Source organism: Puntigrus tetrazona, chromosome 5, assembly GCF_018831695.1.
Source record: "Puntigrus tetrazona isolate hp1 chromosome 5, ASM1883169v1, whole genome shotgun sequence".
NCBI lineage: Eukaryota > Metazoa > Chordata > Actinopteri > Cypriniformes > Cyprinidae > Puntigrus > Puntigrus tetrazona.
In genome coordinates this window covers 14,274,748-14,290,522 of record NC_056703.1, presented here as the reverse complement: position 1 = coordinate 14,290,522, position 15,775 = coordinate 14,274,748, and the positions used below count along the sequence as shown (strand labels likewise).

The window sequence follows — 15,775 nt, the reverse complement described above, 5'->3', positions numbered from 1 at the left end:
AGCTACTTACTGTTTTTTTTCTGCTGAGGCTTAAACTGCTGCGAATCGTTTGTGCGATTTGCTGAGTTGCCGAGCAACTGTTAGCTACAAGCTCAGCTTTCACTTTCGTCTTATGAAGCTATGAGCTAATAAACGTCTTAAAAGTACAGTGATATTACGTAGGCTGGTGTCACACCATGTCTGTGTTATACCATCTCGTGCTTGGAAAATGCTTGGGAAACACTTTGATATTAGATATTTGTTTTAAAGCTCATAGGCCATGTCTTATACACGATAAATACAAGTCATCGTTTGTAATTTGCATAAAAGACAAATTCGGTTTCTTTCTTTTCAGCCTGCTCGTTATTATTTATATTATTTAAGTAATTTATATAGTAAACATGTTGTATGTAATAATATATAAGCTATTTGATAGTAAAAAAAAGAAAAGAAAAATATCCCTTCTTTATCAAAGTTCACTTTTCTGATAAGGTTTTATTTACAGCCATAAATTGCAAGTGGTGTTTAACTCACCCCACTTTTACAATCTCATAAACACATAGCTCAGCAATGTGATGTTCATATCTTGAAAAAAGTTATGAAATTGCAATAATGACATTAGTTTCTTGCTGAGTTAATCTACAAAACGCTCAGATTGTTGCATTGAAGGCCTATTGATGCCCTCTATTGAGGTCATGATGAGGATATATTGAGAGATGGTTTTAATAAACCTACAGTGCCGAAGACTGCAGTTTCAGGACTGCATTTCTACTACCCCATAGTTTCTATTTCTTGTGTTTGTTTGTTTGTTTGTTTGTCTTATTTGAGACCTGATTCAGGTTCTACAAGCCTTTACAGCACTTCACTTTTACACATTTTATGTTACAGCCTTACTCCAAAATGGACTTCGCCATGACACTCAAAACTAAGCTCAGGTGCATTCCACTGATCATCCTCGAGATGTTTCTACAACTGGATAAATTCAGTTTTATTTTATTGTTATCTGAAAAGGCACGCAGGTCCCATAGTTAAGGATGCATGCCAGAGCACAAACCAAGCCACGAGGTCCAAGGAATTGTCTGTAGACCTCCGAGACATGATTGTGTCTTGACACAAATCTGGCGAGGGGAAAAATAAATCCAGAATACCACTGCTAAAAGATTTGCTTCTAGACACTTTTGAGAAAAGATGTGTGAAGTGTTTCTTTCAAGGCTGGGGCCAGATTTATTTTATTCACCACTGAGCCACAGAAGACAGTTGAACCCAATAACCAGAAGCATTTTTAAAATGAACTCAGAAGAATTTAATGTACAAAAGCAATGTATAATATGTATAATAGCAATAGGGTACAAAAATCATTTTCTTAATGAAGACCACGAAACAGAATAATCTTTAGTCTATAAAAGGATCCAAAAGGAGGGAAAACAGACATAGTAACTTCAGTCTTTCTAATGTAACTGATTTTCTCAGAAAAGAAGGAATCAAACTTATTGCATTTGTTATCGGAGAGCATTTCAGTGGAAATCTGACTTGGGTAGCAAAAAGAGTGCAAGTGTTGTTTAAGTCACTGTTAATAATGTTTGAGAAGAAGGTCTGTCCAGCTGTGGCTAGTTCTACGTTGAAAGCACGAAGGCTGCCTCTGTAGATGCTATGGTGATGCTATGGTGAATATTAAAGTCCCCTGCTGTAGCAAAACAGTCAAACTCAGAGGGAATCGTTGATAACAGTTCTATGAATTCTTCGACAACGTCTGGACAATATTTTGGAGGTCTGTAAATAATTATAAACAGATTGAATGGAGCACCTTTCAACACAATCCCTAGATATTTAAAAGACTGACCAAAGGACACTTGCTTGATAAGACATCTCTAAACAGATCAGCTACACCTCCACCTCTCCTAACAGTTCTGCAGACAAGTAAAGAGGGGCTGTTTCATTGCGGACTGTGACACTACAGCTATCTTCTTGTCAAGTTTTTATAGCTGGGAGTGCCAGACAAAGCATTGAGCAAAGGCTGTAAATACTTGTCATTTTATTTTGTTGGTGTTGTTGTTTTGGTTTTTTTTTAATACGTCTGCTAAGATTTCAAACAAACGTCTTTGGCGTTGTTATCATGGGGTATTATCTGTAGAAATAATGAATTTAATTCATTTAGGAATAAGGCTGTACCAAAACGTGGAAAAGCATGAAACGCTGTTAATACTTTAATGATGTACTGCTCAAATTGTTATAATGAAAATAGTATGAAACTGTTTCTCTTTCTAGTTCTGAGCTGTAAAGCTGGGTGGCGTATGTAGGTGCAAAGTTACTTATTATCAACAGAACGTTTATAAGGGACCATACAATAAAGTTAGCATAATTTCTACTTAATTTAATTTATGTTTGCCCTACTCAAGCACATTTCACTCAGTTATGGGCCCGCAAACAGGGCTTAGCTTAAGACAGGACTGGGCCTTTGCCAAGTTAAAAAAAAAAAAACATTGCAGGTGTGCATTTTGACACAGTACAATGACACAGATATGTAAGAGCAAGATATTTTCAGTTGAGACCGCTCAAACATGCATTTTAGTCTGAGACTAGCTTATATTCTGAGAAATATACAGAAGTGGTATGGTGGAGAATTGATAAATACATATGTAGCTGTAACAAGAACGCGGAGGCTAAGTTCGAATCCATATGCGGTTGTTTATTAGGGGCTGAGACAATAATCATAAACGTGAAGGCAGGCAGGAGGTCAGAAACAGAACATCAATCCAATCGAGCAGACAAAACAGAAGGGCAAATCCAACAGGTAATAAAGCAAATATCATACACAGGAACAGAGATAAAGAAGGCTCGGCAAAGACAGGTAATACTGGCAATACTTTGCATTGTCTCTAAGGAGGGCCATTGGTTATAAAGGCCTCAAAACAGGAAGCAGAGGATGTGCCCAGCTATTACTCGAGCGAGGGCTCCCTCTGCTGGCTAGATGTTACAGTAACACTGCATGTACAAGATATAAGTCAAAGATGAACTTTTAAATCTTTCTTTGTGTTTTTTTAGAGTTGTCTCAGTTGTGTTCTGTTTCATAGATTTTGCTTTTGCTTCTTGTCTTCCTTCCTAGCACCTAGCAAACTTCCTTCCTAGAGTTTCATTATCTTGTTAGCTGTCCTGTGTTTTAAGTTCCTCTTTTCTTGCAAATATTGTTTGTGCGTTTTTTTTTTTTTTTTTTACACACTGTTATGTGTTGATTAAAATTACCTTTTGCGTGTGCGTATGAGTATAAAGCTAATCCGGTGAACTGGTTTGGTTTGTGTTTTCCTATACGGAAAGAATGAATCAGGTTGGGGTGGTTGGGAAACACGGAAAAAATGGTCAGGAGCAAGTTGAGCAGCTATTTAAATCAGTTTTGCAAAAACCATTGTTTGACTGGCATGCAAATATTTGAGTGCTTGGGTTTAAAAACTTTTTTCACAGAACACTTAATTGTAGTGGCTACATTTGCTTCATACTAGACACTTTTTCATACACATATCGCTGATCAAGCAATTGTTAGTTATTTATATTATATTATCTTCATGTGGTATATTACTACACTTATATTACTACTCCAAAAAATTGAAATATCATTTTTTTGTTGCGAATAACAGGCAAATAATCGTAATTAGTCAGAAGAACAATGGCAACAATAAATGTATTCCAAAGCAGAACCACTGATCTATAATATGGGACAATTAAATCCCTTATCATTTGCATCCAGGTTTATGGGCAGACAAGGATTTCCATGATCTGCAAAAATAAAAAAATAAAAAATTACAATTACAATTATTTCTAATTAATATCAATACAGAAAATAAAATCATAGACCTTTATTTGTTTTTATAAATATAATTATTAACATAGGGCTGCATTATAAAAGTGATCATTTCACTGAATAATGACAAATGTCAGTTTGGATACTTACTTTTTAAGCAGTAATATGAAGTCCACCTCTGGAAGGGAAATGAACACATTAATATAGCTGTATTTACTGCAATAAAACACATTTAAGATTTTACTTTGGATCTTTTTCCTAACCTTTTGCCAAGCTGACGTAAATGTATGTTTCTAAAAAGCTAAATTTGCGAATGTAAAACTTACATTTAATTTTGAATCCACTTGAATTTTACTAATCGCCTCCGTATTCTTCTCACATGCCAGTAACCCCGTGTCATTGTACAGACAGTCCACAGCAAATATGTCCTCTCTCTTTATAGCACTGTTGCTGTCCAGTATAATTTTCTCAGGGTCAAACGTGTAATGGAGCACCACCATGATGACTGGTTTGGGAGCTGTAAGACAGTTATAAGTTGATCGCTAACTCATAAAAATAAGTTAATACGTTTAATTAATATGTTTTGCAATTAATCTACCATTAAAGATTTGTAACGACCTTTATTGACTTCATTAAGGTAAATCTCTGCAGCTTCAATGTCAGTTCCGGCGCGGGAAGTAATGGGGCAGAAAAACAGGAAGAAATGGCATCCCTCAGGAGATGAGACCTCCTTCAAGCCAAACTTCTTGAGAGAATCCTTCAAGTTCTTCGCAACATTACTCATTGTTTATCCTGAATGCAAAATTTAGAGGAAAAAAGTAAAATGATTAAAAAAATTGCCACATATCACAAGACACTAATTTATAAAGTAGTGCCTGAAAAAAATTGAAACTGTATGTTGTACTGGAAAGGGTGGGATATCTTTGAATCCTAAAGTCATGTCATATCTTGGCTACTTGTCATGTTTATAAAATGCTCCTATTATGGTTTATAAAAAAAAATCAGATGCATGAAGTTACTAGCTACATTAAAACTAAGCACAAAACGAACAATTAAACATATATTAGCATGAAAAAAAAACTACCATAAATGACTAAAACCATATTTCTGAAAAAATTGGAAATGTAATACATTTTTTTAAGCCTTATTTGTTTATATGGAGAGGTTTATGACGTGTACTGCAGCCAGCCATCGAACCATCGAAAAACCAGCAGCTTCACTTTGTTTCTTTTGAGACACACAGGGGTATAACTATGGAGTCGAAACCTCCAAAATGGGGCGGGAATGGGCAGAACGGCTAAATTGTGGCGGGGTCTATATGAGAAAAAAGACTTTCACCATTAGGTGGCTTCAGCTAATTGTTATTGACTTAATTTCAAAATAAAAATGTATAAATTACTGTTTTTAGTTTAAAAAAAAAATCACAGTGAGGGACGGGGTAGAGATGCTTTTAGTGACCCTGCCACTGAAAACGTACTTACATTAAACTTACATCGGTGTGCATGATCAACTGAAATGTCAAGTGGTGTTACCGGTTACACCGTTTGACTCCTATTACAAGCTAGTCAAATATATATTAGTTTATGATGGTGACCAAAGATGTAATATAACTATTTTCAAGTGTTAAATGTTTTTAAGAAAGTGATTATCTACAACTTTATTATTAAAGCTCTGTAAGTCTAGGATAAAATTATTATGATGCACAACATTAGTGTTTTTAATATGTTTAGGCTAGCTTTTAATGCATATTTCTATTCCGTTTACTTAATATTTTAAAGGCATAGTTCATCCAAGAATGAAAATTACCACCTGATTTCCATGCCACATTTTAAAAATGAAATATGTGTGTTTTTGGGTAACTTACAGTAAAGGAATACGGGTTTGAATGCAGTTACACCATTGGGCATTTTCATGTACATTCAGTCGTAACATCTGTCATTTTGTATGATATAACATAAAAGCAAAACGTTTTTAAAAGATCTTTGAATTTATCATCCAGTGGCGCCTCCAGGATTTTTTTATAGTAAAAATATTAGGGTGGCACTGTCATAATATATGTTGCATGTCTAAATGTGTTTACAATATTTTTTTAGCGTTACTATTAATTATTTCTGAGTGCATATTATACATTATACTCAAAACTTCAGTATTACTATTCTCTTGTAAAAAAGCAAAATAAAACACAGTGGTTCTGCATCAACTGCAAGTACCATCATATTTATTTGGAGAAATAGTAAACAAGAACAGATAGATGTTTAACTGTAATAAAGTCCATGCGTCTGTCATTCCATGCCGCTTTACTCGCATTAAAAAGTAAACCCGGCCAACAAATTTATAAAGCCATTTTTTCTAAAAGTGTCCATTATCTTCTGAGTCACAGTCTTACATTTATTCAGTGAATTAAAATAATAAGACATTCGGGCTGTTTCCAAGAACACGAAAATGATTAAATCAACACTGAATCTGCACATGAAGTGCCATTTATTTGTATTTACACACTCTTTAATGCAAGACATTAATAAAATTACATTCGCATAAATAATGTTTTGATATATTAAACGTAAAACGTCAAATACTGATATTCGAAGTGATTTAAATCCGCCAATAGGGGGCGGAAAATAACCTAAGTAGCGAGTCATTGTGATTGAACCGAATCATTCAAACGGTTGATTCATTCAGAAATATATTCTTCAGAGACTCATAACAGCGCTGTGGCTGAGCAAAAACATCAACGTTTGTAACCAAGTTCATTTTCAAAAAAACAGCATTTTATCCTCGTCGATTCTAAGTGGTTTAAATGTTCTGTCTTGAATTTGTGATCGTTCTAAATGTATTTTAATAAACCGAATCACGCAGCAAAAGAGCACACTGTAAATGCGCGCGCACTGCTTAATGTATGCGTGCTCTGGATGGTTTTTGCAAAACACTGTCGTGTCAAATCGCACGTCGTTATAACCACGATTAAGATATTATTGCAGAGGATAGCGCACCCCTGAGGAATCTCAAATGAGAAGATCTGTTATCTTTTTATTCTTGCAGCACCAAAACAGAATTAATATAAGGTATTTATTTTACAAAGTATGTTATTGGAAAACACCGAGGTCCGGGCGAAGGGGAGCTCAATGGCGGGTGCGGTCCAGCTCGTAATATGACAATCTGAAATATGAGCCTGCCACATTTTTTTACATTGTAAATAATAGAAGGGACCATCTTTTAATGTATGCTATATTTTTTTGTATTTAATTTAGTCTAAAACGACGCTGATTGACGATTTTACAACATATTAACAAAAAATATTATTATTATTATTATTGATGATGATGACTAGTCATATTTTTGTGTTTGAGTTATATTTCATTTAAAAACGCGTTTGTATTTTACAGATTCAACGTAGGCAATGCCCGTTTGTTCATTCTAGGCTCTGTGAAGAAATAAATTCTCATGAACACATGCACAAATGATAGGGTAATACAACACACGCAGACATCATGGAAATGAATGGAGGACATAAAGCCTTCGTAGCCACTTACTGTTTGTTTTTGTTCTGAGACTGCTGCGAGAAATTAAAAAATCACGAGTCACTGAGAGACTGCTGCAAGCTTAACTTTCACTTTCGTCTAAAAAAAATACAATGACAAGACATCACGTTGTAGGCTACGTCTGCTAACATTTTGCTCTTGGAAAATAAATAATTTATTTAGACGCCGATAGCCTAGTCTACAGTTAATGATAATATATTTGATAATAATAATTATTATATTATTAACATAGACTATTTAATAGGTTAGTAAATAGTACGAAATACAACATGTGAGCTATAGGCTATTATTGGTGTTTAACTCAATTTTAAAAGCTCATACCCAAATGAAAAGCTCAGCAAAGTAAAGTTCATGCTAATCTTCCAATGGAATATTTAAAAAGTAATGAAAATGCATGAAGGACGGTTTGTTTGTTTCTGTGTTGATCTTCAAAAAGCTGAGATTGTAGCATTGGAGGCATATGCTGTAATTGAGAGTCTCTAGTGTGTAGAATATATCGAGAACTAACTACATTTCTGATCATCCTCAAGTGCCGGAGACTACAGTTTCAGGACCTTTTTAGTGACAGCGCTACCTGATTTAATTGTTTTTGCACAGCTGTCCGCTAGAGGTCAGTAGTGTGCAGGCGCACGATGGAGAACCCGCCACAAATCAACAGAGGAAAAGGACTGATTCTCATTTTAAACTTCCGGACATGGCGGAGAAGAAAACAGCCGGTAAGTGCGCACTCCATTCAAACTTCTACCGTATATCCTCTGACCGATAACAGCAAAAATAAATTAACTAATTACTCGCGATGACTGTCAGTCCGTTTCCAGCCCTACATTACCATGCATTGCTATTTTCTGATCGTGTAAAACCAGCTGTATTAGTTCACACGCAAGTGATTCGTCCCCAGTCCGCTCGCAGGATCCCAGCCAGCGGCGCGTGCTGGATAGCGCGACGCGCCAGCGCCGTTTAACCCGCCAGCTCGAGGCTCTCGAGAAAGACAACTTCCAGGACGACCCTCACGCGAGCCTCCCGCAGCTCGTCAAGCGTCTGCCGCAGTTCGACGAGAGCAACGAATCCGGTAACGAATCGAGTCGGTGTTATGCGTCAATCCCCATCCTTTCGCTCGCGTTAAATCCTTCTTCGCGACCTGTGTCCGACTCTGACGGTTGTGTGTCTGTATTGTTCTCGCCTGATGGATTTTGATTCGAAGGCAAGCGGAGGAAGAAGACAAGGGGCGATCATTTTAAACAGAGGTTCCGCAAAAACTTCCAGACTCTCCTGGAAGAGGAGGTAACGCTGTCTGTCACATAGCAATACTGCTTTTTGAGTGAACGCCATGAAACCTTAAAAACAGCACGACACATTTAGAAAGGAAAAAAAACAATAATATGGAGAACACGATCCTTTAAGGCCAGTAAAATGTTTTTGTTTTTTTTAATGACAGTTACTCTCTGAAAGGCTATTTAAAGTTTATTCATAATTAATATTAATACAGTAATTGGTATTGCTTTTAATATATATATATATATATATATATATATATATATATATATATATATATATATATATAATATATATATATATATATATATATATATGTACACAATGTGAAATTATTAGGCTTAAACATGTTTTTTACTTTTGCTCTCTTTGGAGTCCAGGGTATGTTTTTGTAGCTCTTCTGTTTTCCTCTTTCAGGACCTGAGTGTTAGCGAGGGCCCAAACTATCTGACTGCATGTGCTGAGCCCTCTAAGTTCCCTCAGCGACATTTCTGTGCAGTGTGCGGCTTCCCTTCAAACTACACCTGTGTGTCGTGTGGAGCTCGCTACTGCTGTGTCCGATGTTTAGGAACACACCACGAGACCAGGTAATGCGCTCGCTCGCTCTTGTGTGGGTGGAAGGTAATACACCTCTCATACCACACACACTGATGCAAGAAAGCATTGAATATTCTGTTATTGTTTACTTCATGTCGTTTCCAACCATTTATGACTTAAAAGAATATAGAAAATTTAGAATATTTTTTTAAGTCATGCAGGTGTAGAACAATAGGAGTAAATGACAACAAAATGTCATTATTTAAAGGCATAGTTCACCCAAAAATACAAATTCTGGCATTAATTATTCACCCTCATGTTGTTCCAAACCTGTAAGAGCTTTGTTCACCTACAGAGTGCATTTTGGTACTCTCATGAATGTGTGTCTAAGACGAAAGAGTAGAAATTGTTGAATAAAGTTTAAGTTTCTGTCTATGCAGGGACAGAAAGCTCTCCGATTTCGTCCACAATAACTTTTGTGTTCCAAAGATGAATCTTAAGAGTCTTATGGGTTTGGAATGACATGGTGGTGAATTACTAATGACAGAATTTTTAGATGAACTGTCCTTTAAAATCAAGAGGAAGCTTAAGCTGCATGTGGTAAGCTAATAGGGCTAGGGTAAATGAAATAAATTGTTTCTTGTCTTTTCAGGTGTCTAAAGTGGACGGTATAATTTGTTTCTCCAAGCTTATCTCCTATCACAAGCTCGTGTCAAACTGCAGTTCAAGTTCCTCAGAGTCATTTGCCTGCACAAACATGTTGAGGTATAAATCACTGGAAGGCTTAGACCCGGATGCTAAAATAATCTGTCATCTCTGCACCTCTTTCTACAACAAACAGGCTGCACTTCAGTCAAATTTGACACAAGGTTAAGCGTATAAAGCGTTTGCCAAAAAGTGAGGAGCTGTTGTCCTTACAAAAGTTAAAACATTCATTCAGGCATTTCTTTATCAAAATGAAATTAAATGAACCTGCAGCAGCTACAATGGTTTTTGTATATGAAGTTTTGTAATTTAACACGCAGTATTGTTTTTGTATGTAAATATGTATAAATAATTGTTTCTCTCACTGATATAACATTTTGTTGTCTCAAACAAATAAATGACTAGAAATGGTAAAAATGTGCTTGTTTTATGATTTGTTTTTCAAGAAGAGAGGTATTTTTAAGACTTTGCACTTTAAAATTCTAATGATGAATTTTAAGGTAAAAGCATCAATATACACGTGTAATATATTAAAATAATTATTTTCAGGAAATTATATTCTCATACTTCTTAAAAATACTCTTTATACATCTTTTCATTATGAGCACTAACGTTTTAAATTCCCATCACGGATAAAGGTGATAAATCTTTCTTTTTTTGGACGGCTCAAGTTCTTTGTGTTCGTTAATAGCACATATACAGCTCCTCAGGAAGAGAGCGTCGTTCTGATTCAGACATTCACTTGGTGCATTGAGCGTATTTTTGGAGAACCGAAAAAGCTAACCCGTTCACATGGAAAACCGTACAGAAATAAGTATTTCTGTCCCACGTCGTAATTCCGGCAGTTGTTTCAATGACTTTGTGCTTTCCAGCATTTCTATATGAAGCGCAGCTCGTGTGTGTCGGCCAGTCCGCAGCTGGTTTTGTGTTCGTGGAAAAGTTCAGACAGAGACTTCATGTATAACCCGTGGTAATGATCCACCTGTTCCTGCGACGGGCTGTCCACCTGAGGCACGGTAATGGGACGACCCACTGAAAGAGGCAAAGGTACATTGTATCGTAATGCATCCCAATTTCATCTCGCTTCTATCGGTGTCGGCAGCAGACATCTACCTGCAACATCTTGATTCTTTACAAAAACAATAATCCTTCTTTAAAAAGTGTGATGTGAATGCAAGTGTTTTGAACTGACCCACAGTGGTGACGGGGCGTCTGTATGGCAGAAGCAGCCGGCGCCCTCCGGTGAAGAGACACGGAGCAAAACCCATAACCTGCTTAAAAAGAGCCTGGAGCCGTCGGCCGATGCTGCCCTCAGACAGAACCACCTGTGGGAACAGCTCATTCTCACCGAAGGAGTACACGGGAACCAGGTCAGCCCTGAGCGAACCGAAACAAGACACAAGAGATAGTCAAACATGTTAAAACGATAAGTTGGCAGTTGCTGCATATAATGTGTGTACATGTAATGAGCTGAAACAGAAACTGGGACACAGACAGGACATTGTGTACATTTTTAGGATTTCAAGATATTATTATTATTATTATTAGTAAGAAGATTGTGAAAGTGTATATTAATTTAGGGTGACCATAAGTCATTTTGAATCAAATCAAGAGGTACTTTGAATAATACAGAAATCATGGCAAGGACGTGTCTGGGGAAAATGGCACGTATGGTCACCCTATATTCATTGTATTAATAATATTATAGTCATTTAAATCCCGATCCCTGCATGGGAACCGCTGGTTTAAACTAGAGGATTATTTCAGTCAGTCTTCTCGTCTCGTTTTTGTCACTTACCCGTGTTCAAGGGCCAGTCGTACAAAACCCTTCCTATGTTTCATGACTAAAGTGTTTACTCCTGGAGATGAGGTCAGCGATTCCTCTGCCCCACCGATGATGATGACCACGGCGTTACCCGAACCAGTGCGGCTCAGAACGTAATCTAAACTCCCCTTACTCACAGGCAGCAGACCTAAGAAAGAGAAGAGTCCTTTTCAGTGTCGTCTTATCTCTCGTCGAGTCTCAAATTAGCTTCGGTTTTACTGACCAGCAGACAAAATATACTCTCTGAAAAGAGGAAGGCGGAAAAGTCCGGCCAGAATCGCAAGAGTGGAGCGTATTCCAGGAAAGGTTTCCGCAAATCCATTACGGTCTGTGCTGAAACACGAGAAGGCTCCCACACACATGATGCCATGGGGGTGACAGCCCATTATATAGTTCTTACTGGGATTCAATTCAGCGGTTTTTACCAGCTGAAGGAAATTCAAAGAAGGATGGAGAGGGAAAAAAGCGGTAGGATACACAAATTCAAGAGCTGAAGTCAAAGAACCACTGATGTGTTATTTCAGTTAGTGGTTATAGTGTTTACCTTCACAGGAAAATAGTCTCTGTAGTGTTTCCATACTTCCCAGCTTCTCACAAATTTTGTTCGTCTGCCACCTAGTGGATAGAGAAAATATTAACATTGACACAATATTTTTAATTTTTAAGATTTAGGCTAAATGGGGTCATCTGATCTTAGGTCAACCTGGGAATTTAGATGGATAGTTCATCCAAAAATTACAACTCTTTTGACTGATCATTTTGACTCGTATGTCTTTCCAAACCTGCATGACTACTTCTATTACGTGAACAGATGAGATTTTTGGAAGAATGTTTACAACCAAACGGTGTCGGTGGCCATTGGAAAAAAAAAACCCCACACAAACAGACATCTCAGAATGTCTTACCCAAACCGGAAAAGTAAGTCATGCAGGTTTGTGATGACATGATTGATTAAATGATACATTATTTTCATTTTTAGAGGTGCTATCCATTGAACCATCTACACGAGTGTTTGTGTATACTGTTAAGTAGGGAAATGTGACCTCTTTCGGGTGTATGCCAATCATAGATCTGCCATGAGAAGTAGAGTGTGGGAATGAGCCACAGGGAGGTAAACATCATATAGATCATCAACAGCAGACAGGCCGTTCCTGCAAACACACAAACATTCACAACTGGTTAGAATATCACAGTGCTGATCTGACACACAGTGGGAAGCATCGTGGACATTTGTTCTGTGTTTGTGCAACAGGTCTCACCTAAAAACAGAAATGAAAACACCCATTGTAAAACGCTTATATCCTCGATTAACTCCTTCCACTGAGACTTGTCCTCCTTCCCCTTTATCTCTGAAAAAGAGAGGATAAAACAGAAGAAGAAACAGATTAAAGTTGGTCACACGTTCTTGTAACTGCCGGTCATACATTATTTGAGCAGGCTGTCTTTAATTCACTAAAATCACCGAAAGCAAGTGTTAGTGTGAGCCTAGACCTACTTCTGGGACCCGTTGCACCTGGGATGTGTTGAAGCAGACCCCATCATAAATATATATAATTACTGCGAAAATCATTAAAAAGAGGTTTACAGAAATTTTCTTACCAGCTCTGGTGGGGTGTGTGATGTTTAATGACATATTTGGTTTTGTTAAAGTTTTTAACATTAAGTTTGTGCAATGTTGCCCTGATGTTGTGGGCAAAGCCGTACACTGTTTGCTGTATTTTGTCTATACAGTTTAATTAATATTCCTCATAATATGGCCACAGTTTAATTAACTAATTCAGCATGCATCATTCCATTTTACAATCTGCCTTTATGGCACTTATCAGCATCACAAACTAGATTATAGAACTTCAAACAGATAGCCAAATTGACATTTTGTCGTTACTGATGTATATAGTTACCCCAGAATTCCTCTCATTAATCATTAAATAGTCGTACTTGAACGAGCCGTTCGAAAGCAACGTTTAACTTTCAGGTAAAGATGACTATAAGCACGTATCATTTTAATATACACAATCTGACATCCCACCACTCTGAGCAGTGGCATTGTTTAATGTGTCCTTCCTTAAGTTTTTTTTTTTTTTTTATTGCGAAATATGTGCACTACGTAAGCATACTTGCAACGTTTAGTGTTACGACAGACCAAATACCTTACAGAAACTTAAAACATTCAGGCCTACTGTTTAACCAGATTTACGCTGTCGTTGCAGATGTTGTTTCAAACTTTTCTGTTGAAGCTCAATTTGAAAATCGGTTTTAAAGTCACTATCACTCCCCCCAATCAAATCCTGTACCATACCGAGATTCGCGAGAGCCTACCGTTATCTGTTCCCATTAAATGGCCAATTTTAGTGATCCCTGTAGCAAACGATTCCTCTTCCTCACCTTCCCTGACAGACGCCTCTCCTGCTCCTTGCTCGCACTTTGATCGGTTCAATTGGTCAAACAGATAACGATTCGTTCCCTAATCGCGTCATCGTAAATGCATGTGGCCACTTTCGGGACTGGCTATCTGGTGTTTATCTCCAGCCACTCACGGATCCGCGTCCGCATGACTGAAAGCCGTTTAAGTCACCCTTTTCTTTCGTTTTTCGGAATCGTTTGTAAGCGGCGAACAAATCTTCCGAGTCTTTGTTGGCACGCCCAGGCAACGGAAACGCCGCAAACGCCTACTCTTGTGTCAGAATAAGACTCTGGGTCGTGAGATACGGTTTAAACACCTCTGCTACGCCAAAACGCCGGCGGCGCGGTTTGGTTGAACGAACGCTCCTCTCGCGCGTGCGGACATCTGCGGGAGGGTGGAGCGAGCGTGCGCGCGCGCGCGTGCAGTGCAGCGAGCTTACCGCCGCATTTAAAAAACGTCGTCTAGCGCTTGCCACTTGTTGCTTCACGATGTTTTCGGGAAGTATGTCGATGTCGCTGTTTTGTAACAAGTCGAACCGGTTTTTCTAGTCAAAAGATGAACTTTAGAGATTGATATGTAATACTTTTTTGTTATAAATTAACACATTTTGCTTATCGGTATAGCCTGTATTAGCCACGTTTATTTATATAGCGCTTTATACAACACAGATTGCGTCAAAGCAACCTTACAATGTCAGACGGGAAAAACTGCAGACAATGCACGAAGACGATAGAAAACAGTTTTAAGTTGTTGTTTTTTTCAGCTAAAATGTCAGTTCATGGCTGATTCATTGATGACATCATCCGGCTCAGTTCAATTCTCTTTAAATAGTGTCTGTGCAATCAAGTCTACAGTATTGCCAGAAATTACTAACTAGCAAGTCACCAGCTAGGCAAACCAAAGGTGACAGTGGCAAGGAACTAAAAAAAAACATACTATTTATATTATGTGCTAGAGATGTCCAGTGCAAAATCATTTTGTAGTTTTACTCAGGGGTGAAAAGACAACACAAAGTTAAATATGAGAACTTATTTGATTGTGAAAGACAAACAATCTTGTAAAAAATTGTAAAACAGCCTTTTATAATCACAATTGTATGACACATCAGCCCTGTCTCTGCAATTCTGTTGAAAATGTCTGCTTCATAAGATACTAAAGGTCACTGCAGGAATTAAACAGAAAATAGCTATTATAAAATAACCTATTCTTCCATAGTTGTTGATTCTTATTTTATTCGGAGAACTGGCAATCTGCATTATGGCACATTTTTCGTATTTATCAATCACATATGACTGCAGCTGAATGTGTCCATCCCAAAAGTTGCCCATGAAGCAAATATTTGAAGCGCTTTTGATTTGAAAAACTAACATTGTGTGAGATTTTAAACCTCAGTTGGTTTTATCCTGTCACATTCACATCACAATTAAGAGTCAACATTAAAAACCGCCAAATGTGATCATAACACAATTTCTTTGTGTTCATTGTCTCTGTGCATATCTAACTGCATGATTTGTGGCCCACTTCTGATAACAGGTCACTCTATAATAATAATAATAATAATAATAATAATAATAATAATAATAATAATTATGATCTGTAAAGCTGCTTTAAAATGTATTTGTGAAAAGCACTGTACAAATAAAATAACGTGAATCATGAGAATGCAATGGACTGAAGTAGCTAACATTTCATAATATGTCATCTTTAAATGTAGAAGTTGT

At 37.2% G+C, this 15,775-nt stretch overlaps 3 protein-coding genes across 6 annotated transcripts; 1 reads left to right on the top strand and 2 right to left on the bottom strand.

The window, feature by feature from the left end:
- Positions 1-3,082: 3,082 nt before the first annotated feature.
- Positions 3,083-7,443, bottom strand: si:ch211-271e10.2 (uncharacterized protein LOC101886059 homolog). Its single transcript, XM_043238381.1, has 5 exons — positions 7,303-7,443; positions 4,391-4,564; positions 4,099-4,289; positions 3,923-3,950; positions 3,083-3,747 (listed from the first exon to the last, which is right to left on the bottom strand). The coding sequence occupies exons 2-5, from the start codon at positions 4,554-4,556 to the stop codon at positions 3,677-3,679; spliced, it is 456 nt and encodes a 151-aa protein (XP_043094316.1). The 5' UTR covers positions 4,557-4,564; positions 7,303-7,443; the 3' UTR covers positions 3,083-3,676.
- Positions 7,444-7,902: 459 nt separating this feature from the next.
- Positions 7,903-10,242, top strand: znhit1 (zinc finger, HIT-type containing 1). Of its 2 annotated transcripts, none has more exons than XM_043238380.1 (5): positions 7,903-8,027; positions 8,210-8,380; positions 8,513-8,592; positions 9,001-9,170; positions 9,773-10,242. In XM_043238380.1, the coding sequence occupies exons 1-5, from the start codon at positions 8,006-8,008 to the stop codon at positions 9,792-9,794; spliced, it is 465 nt and encodes a 154-aa protein (XP_043094315.1). In that variant the 5' UTR covers positions 7,903-8,005; the 3' UTR covers positions 9,795-10,242. The 2 variants fall into 2 exon arrangements, with proteins under 2 accessions (XP_043094315.1, XP_043094314.1); XM_043238379.1 differs by having other exon boundaries at positions 8,210-8,392.
- On the bottom strand, positions 10,234-14,428 carry mogat3b (monoacylglycerol O-acyltransferase 3b). 3 transcript variants are annotated; one of them, XM_043238374.1, is made up of 8 exons: positions 13,970-14,428; positions 12,910-12,999; positions 12,694-12,801; positions 12,195-12,265; positions 11,874-12,078; positions 11,624-11,798; positions 11,018-11,202; positions 10,234-10,857 (listed from the first exon to the last, which is right to left on the bottom strand). In XM_043238374.1, the coding sequence occupies exons 1-8, from the start codon at positions 13,983-13,985 to the stop codon at positions 10,703-10,705; spliced, it is 1,005 nt and encodes a 334-aa protein (XP_043094309.1). In that variant the 5' UTR covers positions 13,986-14,428; the 3' UTR covers positions 10,234-10,702. The 3 variants fall into 3 exon arrangements, with proteins under 3 accessions (XP_043094309.1, XP_043094310.1, XP_043094308.1); XM_043238375.1 differs by having other exon boundaries at positions 14,036-14,427; XM_043238373.1 differs by lacking the exon at positions 13,970-14,428 and adding an exon at positions 13,250-13,908.
- Between the last annotated feature and the right edge of the window lie 1,347 nt (positions 14,429-15,775).

Excerpts from the sequence above, each read along its gene's own strand:
- si:ch211-271e10.2 (XM_043238381.1), bottom strand. The coding sequence starts at position 4,556 with ATGAGTAATGTTGCGAAGAACTTGAAGGATTCTCTCAAGAAGTTTGGC. Across the intron at positions 4,290-4,390 it reads CCTTAATGAAGTCAATAAAG|CTCCCAAACCAGTCATCATG; the intron begins GTCGTTACAAAT and ends ACTGTCTTACAG. Across the intron at positions 3,748-3,922 it reads TTCATATTACTGCTTAAAAA|ATCATGGAAATCCTTGTCTG; the intron begins GTAAGTATCCAA and ends TTATTTTTGCAG.
- znhit1 (XM_043238379.1), top strand. The coding sequence starts at position 8,006 with ATGGCGGAGAAGAAAACAGCCG. Across the intron at positions 8,393-8,512 it reads CGAATCCGGTAACGAATCGA|GCAAGCGGAGGAAGAAGACA; the intron begins GTCGGTGTTATG and ends TTTGATTCGAAG. Across the intron at positions 9,171-9,772 it reads GGAACACACCACGAGACCAG|GTGTCTAAAGTGGACGGTAT; the intron begins GTAATGCGCTCG and ends TTGTCTTTTCAG.
- mogat3b (XM_043238373.1), bottom strand. The coding sequence starts at position 13,310 with ATGTTAAAAACTTTAACAAAACCAAATATGTCATTAAACATCACACAC. Across the intron at positions 12,802-12,909 it reads GTTTTCATTTCTGTTTTTAG|GAACGGCCTGTCTGCTGTTG; the intron begins GTGAGACCTGTT and ends GTGTGTTTGCAG. Across the intron at positions 11,203-11,623 it reads CGACTGGCCCTTGAACACGG|GGCTGACCTGGTTCCCGTGT; the intron begins GTAAGTGACAAA and ends CGGTTCGCTCAG.